At 48.4% G+C, this 25,861-nt stretch overlaps 1 protein-coding gene across 1 annotated transcript in view; it reads left to right on the top strand.

Moving 5' to 3' along the window:
* Nucleotides 1–273: 273 nt before the first annotated feature.
* The window catches only part of GAN (gigaxonin), a 654,734-nt gene continuing 629,146 nt past the window's right edge, over nucleotides 274–25,861 (top strand). The window contains exon 1 of the mRNA XM_069607099.1: nucleotides 274–588. Coding sequence (XP_069463200.1) covers nucleotides 419–588 — 170 coding nt within the window. The 5' untranslated portion in view covers nucleotides 274–418. The remainder of the gene's footprint in view (nucleotides 589–25,861) is intronic.

Raw genomic sequence — 25,861 nt, 5'->3', positions numbered from 1 at the left:
GCGGGTCTCTGTGAAACAGCGAATTGATATGTTGAATAACAAAAGAGGCACTGCAGTTAAAAGATCCTCGGACATGCTATGAATTCCACAGATAGAATTCTAGAAGCATGGCGTCCGCGAGTGCTCTCTATCTGCGGGAGGTTAGCAGTCTAGTGCTTCAAAATACAATGTGGGCGTGGCTAATTTTGGGGCGGGGACAGAGAAGTGAATGCGGATTAGATGGGATGGGTTTGGGCTGGGCTAAGGAAGAGGTAGGGTGGGGTCCATGTGAGACATACTTAATGCATGAAATACCTTGCAGAAACCTGTTCCGCACTCTGTACTAGTTGCTTGGGGGCACCGGTGTCTTCTGACCGTGCCCTCGCCTTTCTGTTGACAGGCGCCTCTCCTCTCGTGACCTGCTCCCTCCTAAGCAGAAATGTCGGACGTGGTTTCAGTGGTGGCAGACCCCCAGCACGCAGTGAAACTGTTGCGGGCCCTAAGCACCTTCCGAGGGGACGCTCTGTTCTGCGATGCCTGCCTAGTGCTAGAAGGACAGGAGATCCCGGTGCCCAAGAATCTTTTGGCTGCGGCGAGTCCGTACATCAGGTGAGATCGGCGCTACGGGGGTGCAGCAGGACCAGGTTTAAGAGAGGGACAGACTCCCTGTCCGCACTTTTAAGTTAACTACGGGGACCCCCGCGCCTTAGCCAGTGCACAAGTCCTGACAAACACGTGTGGTGATGTGGCGTGGGTGGGGACTCTACCATACTCAATGCACAACGTCACATAGAGTATTGTCACGCCATGATAACAACAAAACGGTAGCAGCTCCATTTAATTAAACGGTGATGTAGGTAGCTAATGCGGTATTCACTTGATTGACAAAAGCCCCCATGTTCTCTTCTACTACACCCTAGTTATCGTCATGAAGTAGTTTAAGCTGGAGATGCTGACTTTCAATACATCTATAAACCTAGTAATGTTCGCAAGTGCCTACTTTTTGCCCTTTACGCCTCTCCTGCATCATTCCCACTTCTGAAAAGGTCTATGCGTGTAGAGCCCAAGAGTGATGATCTTTCTGCAAGTCCTGCCTTTTTTGCGTATTCTATTTTTGAATGTCTGTAATGTGTGCATTGTGCTGTTATTTGTTTACAAGTGTGGCATCACAAGTCCCAGAATGCAAAGGGATGTGAGATTTAGAGCTGGAACAGTTGACAAGTGATAACTTGAGATCTCTTTAAGCACCTTTACTGCTACTTTTAAAGACTAGTGGTGTGTGTAGATTGCCCCTCTTTCTTTGACCGTGTCATCTCCTTTAAGAGAGAACGAGTCCCTGCTAAGGGCTTGTGCTGGTGCCGCATGTCTGTGACCATGTGACTAATTAAATAAAAGGGAAGAACGTTTTCCGCTCTTCAGTCAGATCTACCAGACTCCTGCCTGATGTGTGTTGTTTGCAGCTCTGCATCCCAGGCAGATGGCCTGCCTTGCAGAGCCCTCCACCATGGCAATGCTCTTGTGAGGCAATGCTGTCCACCTGTAACCAGCAGAGCCTCTGCATGGCAACTCCGGCTGTGTGTGCTGTACTAGGCTGGGAGCTCCCAAGCCATGATGCTCCTGTGTAACCACAGGCAAACTGGGTGAGCCCTGTTATTGGATTGTCGGCTGGGTGCCCGCAGCAACTATGTGTCTGGACCCTGTGCCCTGGGGGTCCACACATAACCATGGCGCCAAGGATTCTGGGCCCCCGAGGTGCTGCTTCGATGTGCCTGTGGCTGCTCGTGCCGGCGGTGAGTGCTCCTGTTATCAAAGCTCTTTTGTTAATAGAACTGATGTAGTTGCGTGGCCCGGCTGCCAGCCCACATGTTGCTTTGCCGGCAGGCCCAAGAGTGATTCCAGACCCACCGGCAGTGAGTAGTGACAGTGCTCCATGATCAGAGCTATCAGGATGAGTAAGGGGAGGCGCTGCGCTGGTGAGGAAGAGGAATGGCACCCCAGGGCCCAGCTGGCAGTTTCACCCTGGCTGCGCCCTGTTATGAGTGTCTTCCCTCCTGTCTTCCCTGCAGTGGTGATGTCAGTGAAATGTGGTGAGGTCACTGTGCAGAGTGTTGTCATCTGAATGGTGTTCCATGGGGGACAGTTGGCGATAGAGAGCTGGCTGGCAAGGATGTGCTGGTGTTTCCTGCTGTATACTTAACTAATAAACCCATATAACTTACCTGCTGGCTCAGGTGTGTTGATGACAATATGACATTGTTACACTGGCGACGATGATGAGATCCTGTGTGGAGGGGACAGCAGATGATCAGGACACAGCCCTCCAAGTGTCCATGTCCATGTAGCAGCCAGCAGTGCAGCTTTGGAGGTCCGGACCAAAGTTGCAGCCAGGCAGGCCGGGTGGTGCTGGAGGAAGAAGGCTCTGTTTCAGTGGGAACCGGGGGCCTGGAAGTGTAGGGTCCTTTGATGTGAGTGCAGAGAGGAGTTGGAAGACAGCAGTGCTGTGAATTCACTGTCTTCACCGTGCTGTGCTCTTGCGGGCGGTGGGACAGTAGCGGCTCTCCCAGCAGACTTGGAGGACAAGCCCTGTTGTGACTGGAGGCCGGGTGGCGAGTCGGAAGAGCAAGGAGGATCAGCCACTGTGAGGTAGTTTGCTGATTCTCATTTTAGCTGTGCTGCTGCGCTCCCCTAGTCCAGGAAGAGGTTGAGCGCGCCGACGGCAATCCCAGTGAGAAGATTTACCCCTGTTGCCTGCCTGGCGCCGGATGGGCCAGTGTTGTCGCTGTCGTTACGGCTACCGAACTGAGGTACGGGGTTGTGCATGCAGGAGATGCGTACGCCGCATTGTCTGGCATGAAATGATGACGTGTGCAAGCCATCATGGAACGCTCGTGTGCAAAGTTAGCGGTGCTAGCAAATATCCGGAATGCTCAGCGTGCACAGAACGCATGGGATGTACGGCCAGTTCTGTTGATGTTTCCGGAAGCAAGTCAAGAGTTCCAGTTTCCATAGCAATCAAGAGTTGCCTTACGGTAGGCTGGCGGCAGTGCGTGGATTGTAACAGTGTCCTTGTACAGTTTCCATGGCAACTAAGAAGTGTATTACGGCAATTGGAAGCCGAACTGGGGGTAAAGGTTTTGTGTTGTGGAGTGCTTCGTTCCTCATTTTGGCAACATGGTTTGTTTCACAACAGCGGCGAGCTGCAAGGATCAAGTTCACCGTGCGAGGACAGGAAACATTTTGCGGGTGCAGCAATTCCAGGAGTTATGTTCGCCGGGCGGAGGAGGAGGTGTCTTTCGCCAGTGTGGAACTGATGGTGCCGAGACATGTTGAACGTTTCGTGCTTGTAATAAGCAGTAAGGCCAGTGTGAGTCGTGTCTTGTTAGTGTTGTGGCCTTTAGTAATGCAGTTTTTGTGTCGGGCCAGTACACGTGTGTGTGTGTGTGTGTGTGAATGTTCATGTCGTGGCCCGTGTTGCACTATTCATGTAACTTTAGTATAAAGTGTTTTGGTGGTGTGTTATAATGGTATTGTCATGGTTTATCATGGTGATGTAACGTAATTTTGCCATGTATTGTTATTGACTGACTTATTTTCTTCCTTGGAAGGGTTTGGACTCGGGCATTTAATAGGTGCTCTCCATCTTGTCATCTATCAACGTGTGAGTGGAGGGTGGGAACGTTTTGCTCTGAGACTTGTGGGACATACTAATGTACATTGGGAGTTTGACTAGTACTGAACTTCAAGACTTGTGGGATGCACTGCAACTTTGTTCCAAATCTCGTTTTGCATGTAAAGATGAGTTGTACTCTATTGCACACGCCAGTGTGTGTAAAATTCTGCAATATTTTGATATTGTATCTTTTGAACACTTCCCACTGTTTTAAGAGCCCTATAATGTTTATATGTGTTGTGAGTGAGTGTGCGCATTTCTGGTTGTGCGCATGTTTAGGGTGTGTGTGGTCACTACCCAGGTGGCTTAGTAGGTGCTAGGGGCCCCAGTGTAAGGTGGTGTGTGCCATTTTTTTGATGTTTTTGGTGAGTGACCACCGTGGTAGCCTGGTCAGTGCTGGGGGGGTCCCACATTAGGAGGTGGTGTGCTATATCTGGCAGGGATTAGGGGTCCCGGGGTGTGTAGAGGTGTACTGTTTTGGCAGGGACTAGGAGCCTCGGGGTGTGTAGAGGTGTATTGTATTTGGCAGGGACTAGGGGTCCTGTGGTGTTAGGTGTGGTGTCTAGGTTGCATGTAGGGGTCCTCTTAGATCCTTTTTGTGAGCTTGTGCGTTGGTTCACTGGATCTAGTTTTTGCATAATGGTTCAGAGTTGGTTGGGGTCAGAGTTAAGTATTTCCTTAATTAGGGGTTTTGAACTGATGTTGTTAGTTGGGCTTGTTGTTGCTCATTAGAGTTGGGTTAGTGCCCAGTGGTTGCTCTTTTGAGTTTGGGTTAGTGCCCGGGGGTGGCAGCCCTGGGGTGCAGACTAGGGTGGAAGGTTGTAGGTGCACTGAGGGATCGTGGTTGTTAGTGGTATATCTGTTTTGGGGACGCTGGGGTGTGGCAGGCCCTAGGCTTCAAGGGGCAGCTTGAAGCAGGAGGAGCTCTTGTTTTATTGTTTTGTTCCTCTAGTGGTCATTCCAGTTCAGTAGAAGGGAGGTGCAGCCCTTATTCCATGTCGGTGTGTTCCTCTGTTGTGAGTGATTTGGTGGACTAGGGATAGTTCTAGTGTTGTAGGGTGGATCTGTGTTTTCCGTTTGAGTGGGAGTCATTGTGCAAGGTTATTTTTCCACCTGTTGAGTGCTTCAGGTATAAATTAGTGGGAGATAGTTTCAATGGTGTCAGTGTGCTTCTGTACCTTTATGGTAGTGTAGAGTGTTTGTGCTCTGTTGTTGGCTTTGGTGTGCGAATGGGCTTCATGTGGACCGTTTCCTGGGGTTGGGTCTCATGTTCCTATGAGCCTGGGTGTTGCTGGGCAGGTACGTGGTGGCCACGCGTATTTGTATCTGTATTGTGTAGGATGTTACTTGTATATAGAAATGACTAGTGCTCTACCAATGTTGGTGGGTCATATTATTAAATTAAGGGAGGGAGAAGTGTTATAATGAGTGTCTTCCCTCCTGTGTCTTCCCTGCAGTGGTGATGTCAGTGGAATGTGGTGAGGTCACTGTGCTTAAAGTGTTGTCATCTGAATGGCGTTCCATGGGGGACAGTTGGAGATAGAGAGCTGGCTGGCAAGGATGTGACAGTGTTTTCTGCTGTATACTTAACTAATAAACCCATATAACTTACCTGCTGGCTCAGATGTGTTGATGACAATACGACATTGTTACACGCCCCCAGGCAGGGGGGAATAATCCAGGGGGCCAGGGCACTGTAACTCGCATAACCCCCAACAGAGGAATGGTAGGCAGCCTTTGCACCCCCATTCCTGCCAAACACCACACCACACCACACTACACAGAACAGCAGGGTGCCAGCAGAGGTAGGGACAGGCCCAAGGGTAGGACGTGTAGGAACACAAGGGGAAAGAAGACCACACCTAGGTGTTAATGGCTGTCGGCGCCATCCAGCCAGAGAGCAGGAAGCCCCAGAAAAAATGCATAGCCTTGGGCTATGGTAAGGGAATAAAAAAGGAGCTGGGAGCAGGAAACCAGTTCTAGGTGTTACTCCGAACGGAGCACCAACGGTCATCCTGTGCACACAGGCAACTTCTTTTCTGAGCATTGTCCTGCTCAAAATACAATGGCCATGAGCTTTACCATGTTCCGGTTAAAATTAATGAAGGAAACATCCATTTCATTTCGATTCGCTCTGCTTACAAGCGTGGAGCAATAGCTTGCCCAGGCATACCAACGTGAGCTTTGCCTTGCTACGTGGTGGTGCCGGCACAAGCAAGTAGGCGGCGTATTTACATTGTGGGAATACGGAGTGCTAAACTGAAAGAGCCGACTACAGCAGCGCAGGAGGAGAGGGCCGATCGAACAAGGAAAAGACGGAAGCAGCACTCACCAGCGGTAGCTGAGGGGACAGACTGGACGCTCCGGTGAAGAGTAACCAAAACCAATAATCCGGACAACGGGGGTTTAAAACTGCAGCCTGAGGAACAAAACAGCGGAGTAAACAAAACACTGCGGCGTGAAGCTGGGCACTGTCTGTCACAACAAGGGCACCGTCCAGAAGGAATCGGAGGAAGGAACCCAGGCCAGGGTTACCCTGGCAACGTAACTCGCAAGTGGCAAAAGAGGCTGGCCGGCTCGCAGAGTTAAAGACCTTATGGCACAACAGTTGCATGGTTGAATCCAGATCCGAAGACTGCATGTTCAAAGCACGTACAGGGTCATAATTCCGGCACAACTAAATCAATGCAAAGAACACATTGGAAAATCGTTAAATAAGTACGGAACAATTTTGTTTTTACAACACTGCGCACGCAGTACAGGGAAAAGGTTGCACAAACTGAAGAAAGCAGCAGAATTAAACTACAGAACACACCAGGCAAATAGAAGGCAGTTTTAACAGACATTGGAAGCTGGCAGGAGAAAAGGTTGACCAGCACACAAAGGAAAAGAAACATGGCTGAAAAGCAAGGAAACAAGCCTATGGAATGGGCAGCAGCAGGAAAAATACACATCAGGGCATGGGTGCGCAAGAGACTAGGCGATGACACGGGTGAGGAGAGGACATTGTGGAACTGAACAAGACGGAGCCACCAAAGAAAAAGGCCAAGGCAGGAACAAAACCAACCACAGCAGAGGAAGCTGCGCAGAAGGGCACAAAAAGAAAAACAAAGGTAAAAAAGAAACCGATATGACTTCATTGATGGATAATTTTGCAAGCAAATACATGGCGCAGCAGGAATTAATAGTAAATGCTAAGTTTGATGAACTAGAGAAAATTATTACAGAGTTGGGAGAAAGGCGAGTAATGGGCATGTGACCAATGAAAACAGGCTTGGGTAGGGGAGCACGGTGACACCCAAGACCTCATAAGGGGCACCCATATATAGGGTCCCAACAACACCCACATCGGAGGACATGGGTGCTACAGCAAGTAGCATCCGTATTGAGCCCTTAAATCGTGAACTCCTGGACGTGAGCACTGGAATCAGTCATTAATACAAGCTCTAATTAAAGGAATGAACCGTTTCAAGGGATCATTAGCATGGAATATTTACCAGGTAGCTAAAGAGAAAATATGGGAGAAAGTTTATTGAAATATTTTCACTTTTGAAGGCAGAACAGAAAGGATATGTATTCAGGGATCCAAAAAAGATAGAAGAGAAGAACATAGGTAGAAAATCACAGGTAGTGCAGAGCTATGACAACTGGTCCAAAGCTTTCAACATCATGGCACCAATAGTGTTGTGGACATTTCCCAAATGAGGGCAGGGCACTGTTGGCATACCAGGACAAAATCAGGCAGGTAAGGGAAACCTTTTGAATGGGATGCATGGCTCACTTATGATGGTCAATTCAGGAGGGCCGTGGCAGCACTCCCGGAGATGGAATGGGATGAGGTACAGGCAAGCATATACATTCACAAGGTTTTAAAAACGAAATCGCCATGCTGCACAGAAAAAAGCACAGCGCAGGCAAAGAACCCACAGAACAGTAGGAAATGCACAGACCCAGAGCACAAGAACAAGGGCGAGCAGCCCTTTGGTAAAAAACAGCCATGGGTGGCACGTTCAAATACCCGCAGCCAGAACAAAAACAAGCCATAGAATACCAAAAGTACATATTGGAAGTTTGAAAAAGGATACTGTTCATGGGGGAAGGAGTGCAGATATAAACTTGCATACACCAAATGCCGGGTTGAACATATCAGCAATGGATGTACTAGACTACCCACTAAGACCACAAAGAGGAACCATGCAATCTGCATGAGTGCAAAGAGAACAGGCATTAGAAACTTTGAATACCAAGGTGAGAGGGACAAACTGACCATAGCCAGGGAAAATGTAAGACCCCCATTAAAATAAAGAATGTTATGAACCTATTAGTACCCTACCTGGATAAGGAAATAAGCCAGTCCATAAAAAAAAAAAGGGTTCATGGAAGGATTTATTATCCCCTTTGAAGGGGGCGTGGCCAAGCAGCCATGGAGTAGGCTGCGATTCCTTGGAGCTCTGTGATCCGACTTATTGATCCGAAGCAAAACGCATGTGTTGACGGCTGATTCCAGTGGAAAAAAGATACTGTATCTGGGTGAATACCCCAGGCAGCAGATGAGCGTATCGGCGGGAGAAAGTGGACACAGCAGATGGAATTAGGCCGCTTTGTGTCCTGATCCGGGAGCGGCACAATTGATACTAAGATGGCGGCTTGCCAACACAAAGAGACCCCCGGAGACACTTGAAATCGGGTGCCAGGCAGGCAGTGAATGGGCTGCAGGCGTGCAGCGGCTGATGGAACAGTGAGTGGCCGACTACCTGAGAGAAGCTCACGAATAGGCATGACTGACGAGAGGATGTATACAGCGTTGGGCCACCTGGCCATGAGATAGGCGGAACGTCCTTGGCGCTCCCACTAGACCAGGACGATGTATACACAAAACGGACAAGAGGAATGACAGCATTCCCACAATAAGTTGGAAGCGATGAGCACGCAGGGATTACATCCCGAAGCCGCACCGAGGAGTGGAAGAGCAAATGAGGACAAAACAAGTGACACCGAGACCTGTACTGCCCGAAACAAAATGGCGACTGATCCTGAACAAAGGATTACACTGGTGGACCGTGAAGCGGCCTCGTAAGGGTTGGGACGCATCAAATGAGTATATGCACCTTGTATGTACCATCAGCCTTTGAAAGGCGCAGAGACCAGAAAGTATCATCGAAGATGCAGAAGACAGCACCCTGCTGACAACGGACACGGATACTGAGAGGAAATTGTGACGCGGAAGTTACAATCCACCCGAATAACAATTTCATGTGTAACAATTGGTGTAGGTTGATATACAGAGACCCCAACGACTCGAACAACAACTAAGCAACACCGGGCCGAAGCCAGACACGTGGGCAAGGTTGCATCATGTCGGTGAAAAGTCTGAGAACCAAGACCAAACAACCCACAATGGAGGTCTTCGCGAAAACGCAGAGGGCCCCCACAACATTGGAGCGGAGCGCGTCCGCGACTACTGCTGAAGAAGCCCCAGAAGGAGATAAGCACCAAATCCTGGAGGCTATATCGGAGCTGAGCACCAAGTGGGGCGCGGCAATGGCGGATTTACGGACAGCCCTGGAGGGCAAAATCGATGCGTCGGGACTGAACTTACCCTGTTATGGCAAGATGTCAGGGGGCTGGCGGAGAGAACAAGTGGGCTGGAGAGTGCCGTAAAGACCAATACTGATGTCAGCACAAATAATGCAAAGGAAGTTCATGTACTCAAACAGCAGGTTGCTAACCTTGAAAATCGGGTGGAAGAAGCGGAAGGAAGAGCAAGGAGAAATAACATACGGGTGGTCGGCCTGCCGGAGGGGGAGGAGGGCCAAGACCCTACAAACTACAGGGAAAACATGGTCCTACAAGAAATAGGAGCAGAGAAGCTTTCGCAGGGATTCACGGTGGAGCGGGCGCACCGTGCCTTAATGAGGAAGCCACGTCCTGGGGCTCCGCCGAGACCTATCATCGCGAGGATCTTGAACTATAGAGATAGGGAGAAGATCCTGGAATATTTTCGTAAAGGTGGGACAATACAGAAAGCATCCGCCAACATTACAGCATACCCGGATTACACGATGCTGGTGCAGAGACTGAGATACAGCTACGTGGCCGTCAAGAGGAGGCTGCGAGCAGCAGGTATCAAGCAAAGCTGAAGGTGCTACATAAGAGCAGAGCGCTTTTTTTGACACTCCTGAGGAGGTGGTAACGTGGCTCGATTTGCAAGGCTGCCCGGAACAAGAAGTGGACCATGACCGGCAGGAACAGGACGACTGAAAAACTGATGCCACGGACATTGGGGGGTAAGTGGGAGGGGGTACCGGATTATACCGAGAAGCGAGACTGGTTGAACACTGGATAGCATTCGGGCCTTGTGCTCGGCATGGACTGGAATATAGTGGGTAAAATGTAATTGGAAGCTGCATAGGGTTAACACCATGCGTAATAAATTTGGAAATAGGATGGAAGCAACCCACCCCTGAAATACTAATAGTTAGGGCGACTTTACCCTACTGAGCCCTGAGCATAAGTTTGTGCTGGATGGGGCTAGATGCGGGGGTGCCTGAGATCCAGGGATGGAGCTGGGCAACAGTTGGAGGGGGCGTTGTTGGGCAAGGGTTGGGTGGGGGGGGGGGAAGGGAGGTGGGAAGTTTGGGGTGTACATGGTTTCGGGGAGTTTAAGTTTAAACATGAGCCTACATGGAAGAGCTGAAGGGTTGTATCTGCATAGCTTGACCGGGAGGGTTCGGTTGGAAATGGGGGAGGAAGATATCCGAGCGCTATTGGAGATCTCAGGATAGTAACGTGGAATGTCAGGGGACTTAACAGTTATATGAAGAGGAATAAGGTCATGCTGTATTTGAAAAGGCAAAAGATAGATGTTGCATTGCTACAGGAGACGCATTTGACGCAGGAGAAGCTGGAGCTAGTTGCGGAAAAATGGAAAGGGGTTGTGGTGGGTTCGTCGTACTCTGCTTACGCTAGGGGAGTGCTTGCCTGCGTGGCGCCTCATGTCCCGTTTCAGCTACTACAGGAAGTGGCGGAAGCTGACGGGAGGACGGTTATAATGAGAGGGCTGGTGGAGAATAAAGAGGTATGCATCGTGAACAAGTACGCCCCCAACCATAACACAGCGGCATACTTCAGGACTCTGTGCACTAACCTTAGTATGTTTGTGGGAAGCGCGGTTATTTGGGGCGGGCATTTCAATTGTGTAATGAACCCCAAGGTGTACAGATCTGATAGCAGGATTGACAGGCCCACCCCAGCGGCCAAAGCATTGCAGGTGTTACTAGATGATTTCGGCTTGGTAGATGTATGGAGAACAAAACATTCCAATGATAGGCAATTTTCGCATCACTCTGCCCCGCAGCAGCTACACACGAGATTGGACTATGTTTTTGCCACGCTGGATGTAATGGCAGAGAGCACTCAAATAGAATACAAGGCGAGGGTCCTCTCAGATCACTCGCCCCTGGTCCTTGGGTGGCAATACTGCCCCCCGAGGGCACGATCCCGACATGGCACCTCCGAGCGGAGGCACTCAAAGATCCGGTTTTTCGTGAGGACATAAGAGATGAGATCATTAACTATTTTGAGACTAATACTGGTAGTGTTGACGGGTACACTATGGGAAGCTTTTAAGCTGGTGATGCGGGGGGCAGCCATTGCTAAGTCAAAGGGCCTGCAAGGTGGGGTTCTGGCTGACCTACAAAGAGTTGAAGATGAACTAGAAAGAACATTAGAAAATGGCAGTGTGGACACGGAGCTAGTACTTAAACTACAACAGCAATGTGCGGAACACTGGGAAAGGCTCTGTAACCTCAATTATAAAAAGTATGTAGAAAGACAGCACGCAGGAGGAGATAAAACGGGTAGGCTTTTAGCGTGGCTGTACAAGAGCGAGACCCCTATACCCCCGATTAGGACAATAACTAGAGAAGATGGCGATGTAGTAGACACTCAAGAAGGAGTCAACAAGGAATTTGCGGATTATTATAGGGTGCTATACGGGGACAAGGAGGGGAGTAGTCAAGAGGAGATAACCAAAACACTAGAAGATATAGGACTACCCAAGATAAGTGATGAGGAGAGAGAAGAGCTTGATGCACCAATTACCTTGGAGGAGTTGGAGGAGGTTGTGAGGCAGTTGCCCACCAGTAAGACCCTAGGAGCAGACGGGTTCCCTAGCGAATTTTATAAAGTATATAGAGAAGAAGTGCTCCCCCCCCAGTGCTAGACATGCTTAACGAAGCGTTTGAGATGGGAAGGTTGCCGGAGTCACTCAGAGAAGCGATTATAATACCGCTCCATACACCCAACAAACCGGAGTGTAGCTGTAGCTCTTACAGGCCTTTGTCGATGCTGAACCAGGACAGCAAGATACTGATGGCTGTCCTGGCAAACAGATTGCAGAGAGTAAATTAATCCACCAGGACCAAACGGGCTATGTCCCGAATAGGAATATAACCCATAATCATAGGCGACTCCACCGGGTGATCGAATGGGCAGATAGGAATGAAGGCGAAATGGTGATTGTTTCCCTAGACGCAGTAAAAGCTTTTGACTCTGTTAAGTGGCCATGGTTGCTGGCGGCCCTGGGAGGTTACGGAGTAGGGCCGGGTTATATCAGGTGGGCGAAAATGCTATACAGTGAGCCGCTAGCCAGAGTTCGAACGGGATCAGTGATATCCGAGAGATGGCAGTTTAGTAGAGGCACCAAGCAGGGGTGCCCCTGGTCCCCGATGCTTTACATTCTAGCCCTGGAGCCCCTAGCAATATACCTCAGGCAACAGTATGATATGATAGGCATTGAGATTGGGGGGAGCGGCATCTAATATCCTTATATGGGGATGATTTATTACTATACTTGAAATACCCGGAAGAGAATCTTCAATATATCCTTGAAGTGATGGAGAAGTACGCGGGGTTGTCCGGCATAGCGGTAAATCCTCAAAAATCTAGTATATTCCCGCTAGGTAGCTATAAGGGGACCCCGGAGGAAAGGTTGCCGGTGTTACAAATACTATGGGTGATTAGTTCTTTCCGTTACCTTGGCATAGATGTGTATCACACCGCAGAAGAGGAACATAAGCACAACACTGAGATAGCTGTTGAGAAAATCCGGAAATGCATGAAGTTTTGGGAGAAGTTGCCCCTAGCTATGATGGGATGGGGGGCAATGCTTAAGATGGTGGTCCTATCTAGGCTTTTACATTATTTTAGTAATATCCCACATATGATACCCAAGAAGTTCTTTGCTAAACTGAATAGTGTGTGCAGGGACTTCCTATGGCATGGTACCCGGAATAGAGTAGCGCTATGGAAGTTGCAGAACTTCTACGAAAAGGGGGGTATCAAGCTGCCCAATTTTGAGGTCTACTATGTAGCAAGTCAATTACAATATGTGGCCAATTGGCTCTCCGACGAAGTGACCCCTGAACATAGGTTGTTTGGGCGGGTTTGTACCCCATTTTACTTAAGGGAAATGATATGGTTGCCTGAGACAGACATGAAGGAGCGCCCTGGGATGATGATGTTGGGGTGGAAAATGTGGCGTCGAGCGTGTCGGATGATGGAGGACCCATTCCTGTGCTCCCCGCAAGTGCCGTTGGTCGCTTTAGCAGGAGGGGACAAGCAGCTGAGGGTGATTATCAGAACCTACTGGGAATCGGTGGGGCTGGTAACGTTAGGGGACATCTGGCAAGAGGGGACCACTGAAGACTTTGAAGAACTTGGGGAGGAGGTGGGATTACATGCTGGCCAATATGTTACATACCATAGGATGGTTCAGAAAATCCGGAAAACGTGGCCTGAAACAGTGTTGGCAGAGAAACCAGATGCTACTGTGGGGGCAATATATGACATATCGGAAGGGGGGGGCATGAGATTTCTGGATTGTATGAGATGGTGATGACCAAGGTGAGGAAGGAATTGACACATTTGAGACTTGATTGGGAGGAGGAGGAGGTGGGGGCCCCAATGGGAGATGGGATGTGGGAACGCGCCCTAGGATATCGCAAGAAAGTGTCAAACGCCAGACTTAAACAAATACAGCTGTACATAACGCATAGAGCATACATGACCCCTCTGAGGATATCCAAGTTCCGAAACGCTGGGCGACAGGCGTGCCCTAAGTGCGACATGGAAAACGCTGACATGACGCACATGTTTTGGTCATGCCCAGTAATCAAATGTTTCTGGGGTGAAGTGGCACAAAAATTAGCGATGAAAGGGGTCACGCTCGTCATAGATACGGCCTGGGCTTGCTTGCTGGGAGGGTTCCCCAGACCACAGAAACTTAAACATGTTGAGAAACTTGGCATACGTGCTAGCAAAACGGAGGATCGCCATGGGATGGAAGAAGCGCCACAAGCCACGGGTGGAGGTATGGTGGAAGGAGTTACAGAAATGGGCGGAGGCCGAAACTGTAGTATGGCAGGAGGCGAGCAGCATGAGTGGGGAGGAAGAAGTGGGTACCTTGATGGCATGGACATTATTAATAGCGGAACTGTTCGGATCTACATCGGACCCAGCGAAATCCGAGGATAGTGAGACCCGGCCACATGTAGCAGATACTGAATGCGAAGTACAAATAGGCTCATAATGGAGGGTGGGACTTGGGGAGCAGTGGCAAAATGGAAATACAAATGGTGTTTAATGGAATTGTTGTAAACTGCACTGCGTGTTGGGTTTGTTTGTATTCTTGTTTGGTTTGAATAAAATTAATAAAAAAAATGTAAAAATAAAATAAATTATCCCCTTTTGAAGGGTCATGTTTGGGAGAATTCTCTAAAATGTGCTAATTCCCTCTACCTTAGAGACACCCAGCAACTCTGCTGGATTTTGAGGACTTGATTTTCTAACCTGGAGAGAGTGAGACCCTTTTTCCTACTCTCTCATGTATTTTATGTGATGTTCTACACTGTGTCTCTTTTTGGTTATGGAGTCTAACAAACTCCATAGGCATCATCTTTTACAATTGTGTCACAAAGCACCTTCAGTGCACTGCCACAGGGAAGTCTTTCAGGTTTCCCAAGGTTTAAATACCTTCTCTGGGATCGACTGTTTCCCAGAACAGTGGAGTGAAATTGACTTCACTTGGCCCTGTACATTTCTAGACCCACTATATTACAATGGAGTGCTGGAGGGGTTACCTGGTATCCCCTATGTCTAGTTATTCATGTAACAGTCAAATGTTACCCTTTCCTCTCAGAATGGCTGGTAGCAGTGGTTTTACAATGAACTACCATGATTTACTGCAAACTGTTCGCAGATCCGGTAACGTTAAATCGCGGGAGCTGTGTTTTTCAAGATGGCGCTTGAGCCTCATTTTGTTAAAACTGGTCCCGGGCTTCTTTTTTCCCATTTCTTTGTGGAAAGGTCCCTCTCAAGTTTTTCTCTGCACGCCAAACCAGGTTTGGTCTCTTTGTTCATTCGCCTTTGGTGGGCTTCAGGAGTGAAACCTGCCTCTGGCTCCAGAGTGTCTGGGGTAGGCAGGAATTGAGGGAGGTGCCCAAAACTCCTTGTGCTTAGTCTCCTAGGAAACCCAAATGCACTCTGTGATGATTGGCTGTCTGGCAAGGACAGCCGCCCTGCTGGGTGAGTGCCAGCTAGGCTGGAATGAATGGGAGAGAACTGAATAAAAGGCGAGTCTCTTGGCTTGGAAGGCAGAGTCGACCACTGAACGAAGGAACCGAAGAAGAGCTTGAAGAGGACTGCTGCTGCAACTCCTGGACCGTTGGTTTGCCTGGTGAAGCCCTGCTGCAGGGACCGAATCACCAAGTTTGCATCGACAGAGAAGCCCTGGAAAGGACGACTTGAGTTGGTAGGACCAATCAACTCTCAAGTAAGCCACCTGGACACCCATCTCGGAGCTGGTTGCATTTCCTCAGAGTGCTGCAGGAGACCATAGAGCCAGGGAGACGGACACCAGATTGTGTGCATTGCTTGTAAGCTGGCGTGAAGCTTTAGGAAGATCCTCCGGACTCCCACAAAGCAGGACTGACCCCCGCCCCCCCCTCGGAATTGAGTGCGGGACCTCAGATGTGAGGAAAGTCCACCTTGCCAGCCAGGAACCGCGCTTATTGCTATTTTCTGAACCGCAAGGAGCTGAAACGCGAAACGACCACTGAAAGTAAAGTTTGCCGGTTGCCAGCTTTGACGGTGCCAGTACAGTGCAGGAGTCCCCCGACGTCCTCCCTCTTGTCCCCATGACTGAGGCCCAGGAACAGTGAGATCTGCAGAGCTGTACAGGAACAGAAGTCTTCAGCTGTATCTTTTTCTTCTTTACGAGGGTACTTTAAAACTAGCCTAAGAGAACTTACCTCTTACTGTGGAAGTGCTTGTAACTTCTGCAACTCGCAAGTCTATCCGCTTGTGGCCCTACATTTGATTCTTCTTTTTAACAAAGATTCCTAAGAACTTGTGCAAACACTTTTCCATTTACTTACCTGAAGTGCTGCATCCTATACAAATAGTTTGGCCCTTTGACTTTGGCTTAGCATATTGAATTGAATGACTCTTCTCAGAGCTATCTGAAAGTATTTGTCCTGCTTATGAGTAGTTGTACTTTTTGTGTTCTATTAACGTTTGCCTTTTAACTTACTTTTTAAAAAGTATTCTGTAAGCCAACAGTAAGGTATTAATGTCACCAGAACCCTTGTTACTGAAGTCACCTGTGGGTGTAGTTTGTGCCTGTGGGCCATCCCAAAAGGGCCTTGTCTGGCACTGTCCGCACATTGGGGTTGTTTATTGGTACACAAGGATGGCAGGGCACTTAGTCATTTTCAATTTCAGGTAGTCCTCAAGATGACCATTGAAAAAGCAGGTTGGGACAGCAGGTAATATGGGACCTACTCATTCAGAATAGGTGCAGCGACATCAGCATGGCAAGGGGGTCTTGGGGTTGAAAAAGTAAAGCAAATCGGGGGTTGGAAGTCTGACTGTTATAAAATGTATGTAAGGCCTGAACTAATGTAAACATGATTTTCCTCAACAGAGCAAGACGCCCCACTCAAATCGGCATGGATCATAGTTTTTCTTTCTTTTTCAGGACACAGAGATGATCAGAGGAAACTAAAGAAAAAACAGTCTTTAGGAACACCATTACATGATGGTGGGGGTAAAGGGGCATGAAATACACGACAAACTGGCAGACCTGGTAGCTTACAGGGACCCCCAGAATTCCTAGTTTTACACCTGAGAGGCAACGACTTGTTAGAACAAGGCAGAAAGAAGTTTCTGTCGGACATATGCGAATCGTTGGCAGGAATAGCACACGACTGGAAGGAGACGGACATTTTTATTAAGCCATGCTACCCAGACGAACATGGCAAGGGGCCATGTCATACAAAGCAATAGACCTAGCCAGGAAGAAACGGGGGAATAGAAAAATTCTGCACCAGCGGGGGAATTCAGTTCATCCGGCACACTGCAGTTTCACTGGCAGACCCGGAATTGTGACCCACAGACGTGGGTTCACCTATCCATTAAGGGAAAGAACAATTTCCATACTGAGGTAATTAATAATTTGAGGATGCAAGTAGGACCGTAACTTTTGGGGGAACCTGGATGGCCAAAAACCCATAACGGCATGGCGGCACGGGCCAGGTAGATCTCCCCCCTGGTGCTAAAGTCTTTTTCCAATTTACCCAAATGTGTTATATGATTGTACATGTGCAAGAAAAACCACTGCCTTTTATTGCCAACCACAAGACAATGTCTCAGGTCATCATTGACAACACTAACCAGGGTAAGAGGTCAGTCGGCTCTGGGCTTCACGGATTATGGCCAGTACTGCGGAATAGGGCGCCAATGCAGCTACCAGGCATGGGGGGAATAAGCCAGGGGGCCAGGGCACTGTAACTCACACACAACCGTGTAGTTGCCACAGGCAGCCCGCAGAGGATTGGTAGGCAGCCTTCGGGCACCTATTCCCGCCAAACAGCACACTACACAGAACAGCAGCAGGGTGCCAGCAGAGGCAGGGAGAAGACCAAGGGCAGGAAGTGTAGGGACACAAGGGGGGGGGCGGAGGCCACACCTGGATGTGACTGGCCGTCTGTGCCAGTCGGCCAGGGGGCAGGAAGCCCCAGAGAAAATGCATAGCCTCTGCCTATGGTAAGGGAATAAAGAAGGAGTTGGGAGCAAGAAACCAGTTCTAGTTGGTACTACGTTCGGAGTACCCACAGTCATCCTGTGAACACAGGAGACTTCTTTTCCACAATCCCACCCACCCTAGAAAAAATGAGAAGAGAGGAAATAACAGGGCAACGAACGGGGCCCACGAAGTCGTGGGAAGAAGTTGGCGACACATGCGAGGTAGATGCCCCTGGTCCCGGTGCCCAAAAGATGCGTGTTTTTCATTGTGTGTTTGGTTAATTACATTTACCCAAATGTGTTGTGTGATTTATACGTGTACAATTAAAAACCACCGCCTTTTATTGCCAACCACAAGACGATGTCTCAGGAAATCATTGACAACATTAACCAGGGTAAGAGGTCAGCCGGCTCTGCACTCAACAGATTATAGAGGGTGCTTGTGCTGCCGGGACAATTGCATGCCTGCAACCCTGTGGGAGCCGCGTGAGGTGGTGTGCTCCTGCTGGAGCTAGAATGAGGTTTTCTCCGTGATCGGAGCTGGAGGGGTATATCCGCCCCCTCTGCAAGTGACAGTTTATACCTGCAGTTTGGTGCCGAAGGCCTTACATGGAGGTGCTCTGAGTCAGAGCGAGAAAAAAGCAAAGTGAGGAAGTATGGAGCGACTCGCACTAGGGGTGTAACGGTATACCGTTATACCATCATAGATAGTGTGAAAAACTTAATTGAACTATAATGAGCGCCACGTTGCTTATCTGTTTTAGGGCCTGCAGCTATTAGTGAGCTTTTCAATTTGATTTGGAAAGGCTGCAGTAAGTAAGTGCTGGGAAGTCTGGATCTTGCACTGTGGGATGTGGCGTCTGCGAAGGGGGGCCTTGTTTGGCAGACAAGAGCATAGGGAAAGTGAGGCCACATTAGTAAACGCAGCTTTGATGCTGTGACCGCTGTTTCTCTGTGATCAGTAGAATCGGGTTAAAGATCAGCCGATTTGTAGTTTTCCCACCAATTTGAAAGATGGGGAACTACACATCCCAGAATTCAAAGGGGGAAATGAACTGGATGCCCTTCTGATGCATGTCCACAAATAAAGTTTGCTCTGTAGACTCTATGAACACTGGGCCTATCAGTGCTTTGTGCTGGTATGTAAACTGCCACCCCCCCCACTGTCCTTGTGTAGATTGCACATTGGCACTAGAGTTGTTGCTTCGCTTGATCCTTCACCTGCCTTCTGCATATGGCACTGGACTCAAGCAGGCAGGACAGATTCTACATTCAATTTGAAGTATCCAGAGCAATGGGGGTAAAATATTTCTCAGGTCTATCCTCAATTTGTAACCCCACGCATGAAAGCATTCCTCCCTCTCAACTCTCATGACAAGGGTCCTAATGCGCTCAGACCTTGGGAAAATGGTAATGATGGGGCTGTGGTGAGGTGGTGGTCGAGGCCATATTTGTGCTGATATGCATTTTAACTTTGTCATTTTCAAAATGTTTCTGTGCCACTAGCTCTAAGAAGGTAAATGAACGTGTATTGCAAGAATCAAGAAAGAAATCAACAGCGCCCACTGAACGCTGTCCTGTTAGTATTACAAGGTCAGTGGTAGGGATGTCACGGTATTAGTTTTATGACGGTACGATAACCTTCTTGCCAAATGACGGTATATCATGGTTATCGCGGTATAGCAGGTGGAGTTAACCAATCTTAACAAATATTTTCTAAAAAGGTCATAAATTGTCAGATTTATCATACAAACAAAACCAGGCACCCAGGGCCAGAATTGGGCTTTTCAACATAGTTTCCACTGAAATGCCACCCCTTGCTTCCACCAAACACAAACACACGTGTGGAGAGGAGGAGGAGGAGGAGGAGGGGAGGGAGCCCTGCTGCGACTGGCAAAGCAAACTGAATAGCTTTTCTTAAGTGGTCATTTAGGCTTTTAGCTCCCCCACTTGCTAATGGTGAAGATGAACATGTTGCCATCTTTATAACCTGCATGCCACAGATCAATGGAGGCTGATGGTAGTATATGCTTGTGTGCATACACACACACACACACAAACGCGCACATGCACGCTCTCTTTACGTTACAGCCTTTAGTTTACTTGAGGGCCAAAAGGTGTTTAGTAAACACGAACATCTTGCCCTTTGGTATGGCAGAAGGGAATACCCACAGATGAGTGAATTTCGCAGTATGACTTATTATATGTAAATTCAATGATAGAACCATGGAAATCCCCCATTGTCATATGTTTAGCAAACATTATCCATTATAAATATATAAACCCCAAAGCCGCCAACCGAAAGTAAACCCTTTTCCTTCTTGGCACTGTATTTATTCTTCCGATTGCTAACATACTGATTTTGTGTCAGGCACGTGTGGTTTATGGAATGGCATTAAAAACTGCTCCAACTGATACTGCTTGGCAGATGGCACATACAACAGTGCAAGACTGCGCAGCACTTGCTTACTGCAGCTTTTCCAAATCAGATTGAAAAGCACACTTAACGGTATAAACGGTATACCGTATAAACAATGTGACGGTTATTATTGTTCAATTAAGTGGTTCACGGTATCTTTAACGGTATACCGTTATACCGTTACTACCCTAGTGGTGACTCCACCATCAGACCTTTTTATAATGTACCAGGCAGATGGTAAAGAAGCTATAGTGATTTGATCAATATGCAACCTTTCGGTGAGTGTGTGTTGGCTGTGACATTTTGACAAAAGAAACACAATGACATGGGCTTTCAGACCTCAAATGAGTGACTTTTCTCCCTTTTAATGGGATAAAGCGTTAAACTTTTATGACTGATTGCAGCGAGATGTCATGATGCCCATGCCATGTGGTTCCAAAATAATGCAGGTCGAGGCAGATTTCCAAAGCGATGACCTGTGACTGAGCAGCAAGCTCGTTGCTCAAAATGTGCATTTTAAACCTTGCGCTAGTCACACTTTCATTCAAGGCGATCAACAAGTGAGCACCATGAAAGACCAAATCTGCAGCCGCCTTAGATTCCTGGAGGATCAGTTAAAAATGTGCAGAGACAAGTTTCAAAATACTGAATTTATGACCTTTAAGAAAATATTTGTTAAGATTAGTTAACTCCACCTGCTATACCACGATAACCATGATATACTGTCATTTGGCAAGAGGATTATCATACCGCCATAAAACCAATACCATGACACCCCTTCCCCACAGTGCAAGCGGCTGTAAAATGAACTTGAGGGCGCCACGAAAGATCCCGGACCCAGCTGGCAGTGAGTGCAAATGTGAGAATGAAAGCGCCGGGCCAGATGGTGGTGAATTTGAAACAGGAAAACAATATAATGAAAGAAACATTGCGGCTGACGCACTCGGAGCAATTGCAACACTCCCTTGAAGATCCTGGGCCAAACAGGCGGTGTGTTCGGAGCTTTGGAAAAAAGAAAAGAAAGGAAGAACGCTGCTGCAGTACAATTGCTTGACACTTCCTAGTTATAGAGCATTCCCGGGCCACATATGCGGTGTGATGTACATGGGTGGAGGGGGGGAAGAGTGGGGAAAGGAAGGTGTTTTTCAGTTGGCTCCGACAGCAGAGTTTGGAAAAAGGTGAATTGGAAATGCAGCCTACTGCTGAACAAGTTACTTACCAACTTGTAACGTTCTTTCGATTGGATGTTCCTCCAACGTATTCCTCATCTTAGATGTATTCCATCCAGCTTTGCTGCTCTTCGGAATTTTTTTCGGCAGAAGGCGCCGTGCGTCGATGTCGATGGTCCCTCGAAGGCCTCCGTCGAGGGTGACGTCATCGGGAATATAGGTAGCATGCGCGGCGCCTGTTGGCCTCCATTCTGTTTTTCCTTTTTCACCTTTAATTCTGTACTGTGTAGATTGTGCCGGTAGACCGGTATCAGCCTTGCGAGAGTTGAGTTGGCAATAACCCGGAAAAATCTACAGAAGGGTAGGCTGGGAGGGCAATGAGCAATACGTTGGAGGAACATCCAATCGAAAGAACGTTACCAGTTGGTAAGTAACTTGTTCTTCGAATGGATTGTGTCCTCCAACGTATTCCTCATCTTAGACTCCCAAAGCAGTATGGACAATTTCTCTGGAGGAGGGGTTAGATTTTTCAATACCCTTAGATGGCTGAATATAGTACTGCTTTACCAAAATTCAGCTCCTTAGACTGGGAAGCATCCAGACTATATAATTTTGAAAAGGTGTACAGTGAAGACCAAGTTGCTGCTTCACAAATGGACCTTATTGGAACACCTCTTTGAAGGGCTGTCGAAGAGGCGATGCCTCTGGTGGAATGAGCCCTTAATCCTTCTGGTGGGTCTTTTTGTGCTAATCTGTAGCATTCTGAAATGCAAAGCACAATCCAGCATGATATTGTCTGTTTTGTCAACGATTGACCCAATTTCCTTCCGGTGTAGCCGATAAACAATTGGTTGTCCACTCTAAGCTTGGAAAGCCTAGAGATGTAAAAGCTTAAAGCTCTTCTCGGATCCAACCTGTGTAATCTTTCCTCCTCCTTAGTAGGATGAGGTGGAGGATAGAATGTGGGTAAAATAATTTTCTGACTTAAATGAACATCAGATACCACTTTAGGTAAAAATGAGGGTTTAACCCTCAACACCACTCTGTCCTTATGGAACACAGTATAGGGTGACCCAGAAGACAGTGCCTGCAATTCGCTCACTCTTCTAGCAGATGTTAAAGCAACTAGGAAAGCAGTTTTCCATGTCAGTAATCTTAATGGACAAGTTTTCAAAGGCTCAAAAGGAGCACACATTAAGAATTTTAGAACCAGATTGAGATCCCAAATTGGCACTTGGAATGGGTAAGGGGGAAACACATTAGTGAGTCCCTTTTAAGAATTGCACTACCAAAGGAATTTTGAAATGTGAGCATTCTTCCGACGAGCGCTTGAAAATGGAAAGTGCTGCAAGATAACCTTTAATGGTACCAACATTTAGACCTCTATGCGCTAGGGACAGGAGGAAGGACATTACTTCCGGAATAGAACATAGAAAAGGATTGACGTTCTTTTCTCTGCACTAGTTGCAAAATTCCTCCAACGGCAACGGTATAGAGATTTTGTTGCTAACCTTCTTGCCGAAAGCAACACCTCCATGACGTCATCTGGAAGGTCCCAATCCTTGTATCTCCGCCTTTCAGATACCAAGCGTGAAGGTTGAGAGTTTTGCCCTCTGGATGGAGTACCTGACCCTCTATTTGTGAGAGAAGGTCCGAGTACCATGTTCTCCTGGCCCATTCCGGGGCAATTAGGATCATGCGGTTCCTGAACCGTCTGGGTCTCCTGATGACCTGAGGAATGACGGGAATCGGAGGGAACGTGTACAATAGTGGGACATTCCACTCCACAAATGCGTCTTCTCCCAGGGCTCCTCTCGGGGTGGGGGGGGCCAATTCCCTTGAGCAATACCTTTTGCACTTCCGGTTGATTCCGGTCACAAATAGGTCTACTTGAGGGGTTCCCCAAGGGCGATGCAGTTCCCATTCGTGGGACACCGTGCTCTGCCTGCTCAGAGCATCTGCCATCATATTCTCCCCGGCTAGGTGAACTGCCGCAAAGAGATTCGTTCGTGAATTGCCCAATACCAGAGCTGCATTGCCTCTCTGCACAGAGTTAGTGACCCTACACCTCCTCTTTTGTTTAGATAATGCATGGCCACTGTGTTGTCCGTCATTTTCAGGACATTTTTTTTTTCCCTGACAGACGGCAGGGAAGCTTTCAGCGCTGTCTGATGGCTCTCAGCTCCAGAAGGTTGATGTGTAGTTTGGACTCCGATGGAGACCAACGACCGCTGATTATCAGATCGTTGGCATGAGCTCCCCACCCCTTGAGTGAGGCGTCCATCACTACTGTGATCTCCAGCCATGGTTGCCAAAAAAGTTCTCCTTTTAGGATATTCTCTTAACAGGTCCACCATAGAAGATCTTGTCGAACTTTGTTCGGAATCTGGAGAAGATCCGTCATTCGACCTGAGAACTGGGGCCACTGAGTCTTTAGAGCCCATTGAAGGGATCTCATCCTCAAACGTGCCTCCGGCACCAGAAAGATGCAGGATGCTATGAGGCCGAGCAACCTTAAGAAGTCGTAAGCCTGGAGATTTTGAGCATTTTGGAATTTGGAAACCATCTGAAAAATGTCTTGAGCCCTCGACTTGGGAGGCAAGCTCTTTCCCAGGGATGTGTCTAATACAGCTCCTATGTACTGGAGCTGTTGGGAAGGTGTCAGAAATTTAGGGAGAAGCCCAGTCTGTGGAGGAAGTGGCAGGTGACTTTCAGATGATCCAGTGCTTCGGCAGAACGTGTCCTGGTCAACCAATCGTCCAGGTAGGGGTAGATGTGAATCCCCCCCCCTCTCCTGAGGTGCGCTGCCACCACTACCGTTAACTTGGTGAAGACCCTCGGGCGGGATTCAATCCGAATGGCAGGACTCGAAACTGATAGTGTGAGTCGCCAACTACGAACCTCAGGTATTTTCTGTGCTTGAGATGAATCGGCACACATCCTGGAGGTCCAATGACACCAACCAGTCCTGAAGTTGAAGGGCCTGAAGGATCTGGGAAAGGGTAACCATCTTGAACTTGTGCTTCCTGAGGAACTTGTTCAAGTTTCTTAAGTCCAAAATGGGTCTCGGTCCTCTGTCCTTTTTTGGGGATCAAAAAATACGGGGAGTGCCATCCCTTGTTCTCCGCTGCAGGTACTGGTTCTATAGCACCTTTTTCCAGCATGGTTAGAATTTCCTGCTGTAGGAGCGGGTCTGAAAACTTCAAAGGGTGTCTCCCTGGTGGATTGCTTTGAGGTTGCATTAGAAAAGGAAGGCAGTAACCTTGGGCTATTATTTCTAGAGCCCAAACATCTGAAGTAATGGCTCGCCATTCTTGCAGATGCTGTGACAGCCTGCCTCCTACAGGTGTTTTGTGATGCAAGTCCTCAAAGTGGTTTTGTGGCGGTTGTTGCAGCCGCTGATGGCAAAGAGGCTGCAGCTGGAGCTGGCTTTTCACGTTTTGCTCGTCCACCGCAAGTGGCCTTTCTCTGGCCCCTTTCACTGGCCATTCCTCTCGCCTTTCCATATGAGGAGTAGTAATGATAGGATCGTTCCCTCCACGATTGTCCTGGCGCACGCAAAGGCTGAGGTTGCCTAATAGCAGCCCCTAAAGGTATGGCAGCTGCTTTTGAGGTCTGCAACCTCTCAAGGCTGTCAGCCTTGTTGCCAAAAAGGTGAGACCCGTCAAAGGGCATGTTCAGAAGGTGGTTCTGTACGTCCGGTGCAAATCCCGACTTCCGTAACCACGCAAATCTGCGCATTACCGTGCTAGTGCCCATGGACCTGCTTACACTAGCCGCAGTGTCCAATCTAGATTGGATTCCTGCATGGCTTCCTTCCCATTTCTGACGATGGCTAGGAACCCTTCCCTTTCGTCCCATTGCGATGCACTCCCACAGAGTGTACGAAAACTTTGCCAAGGCACATGTGGAGTTGGCAGATTTTAAAGCCATACTCCCAGCTGAAAATACCTTCCGTGCCCAGCCATCCACACGCTTATCGTCCCTGTCTGGCGGGATAGAAGGGTACGCAAGTTTGTTAGAAGCTGTGGCTGCCAGTATGACCAGAATCTCGGGAGTGGGATGTTTGGAAAGATAACCGGGATCGCTACTGGCAGGGCGGTATTTTGAGGTGAGGGATTTATTCACCAGAGGAATAGAATCCGGAGTCTCCCAATTCTTGGCCACCCTATTTTGCAGGGCTACATGAAAGGGTGGTACTGGGTCTTCGGTGGGACCATGGTCCAATATATCTGTCAAATCATCCTGGATGAATTGGGCTGATGGTCTAGCCCATCCTAAGTAATCTACTACCTTTGTCATTAGCTGACGGTATGATGGACTGGCATGCTCTCCTGGTTCTGGTTTGCCAAAGTCATTTTCAGGAGATGTGTCAATGCCACTTGCATTGTGTAATGATTCCACCAGGTCCCTCATCTTGCTTTCTTCTGAAATCGGGCATTCGAGGACATTTGGGGTGCCATATTCTAGCCCAAAAGGTACATTCTCCTCATCAGATCTTTCCTCTTCCTCAAAAATTGAGGTCAGGGACTTGGAAAA

This window comes from Ambystoma mexicanum, chromosome 1p (genome assembly GCF_040938575.1).
Source record: "Ambystoma mexicanum isolate Mex_15411 chromosome 1p, UKY_AmexF1_1, whole genome shotgun sequence".
Taxonomy (NCBI): Eukaryota; Metazoa; Chordata; class Amphibia; order Caudata; family Ambystomatidae; genus Ambystoma; species Ambystoma mexicanum.
This window is presented reverse-complemented; position numbering and strand designations above follow the sequence as displayed.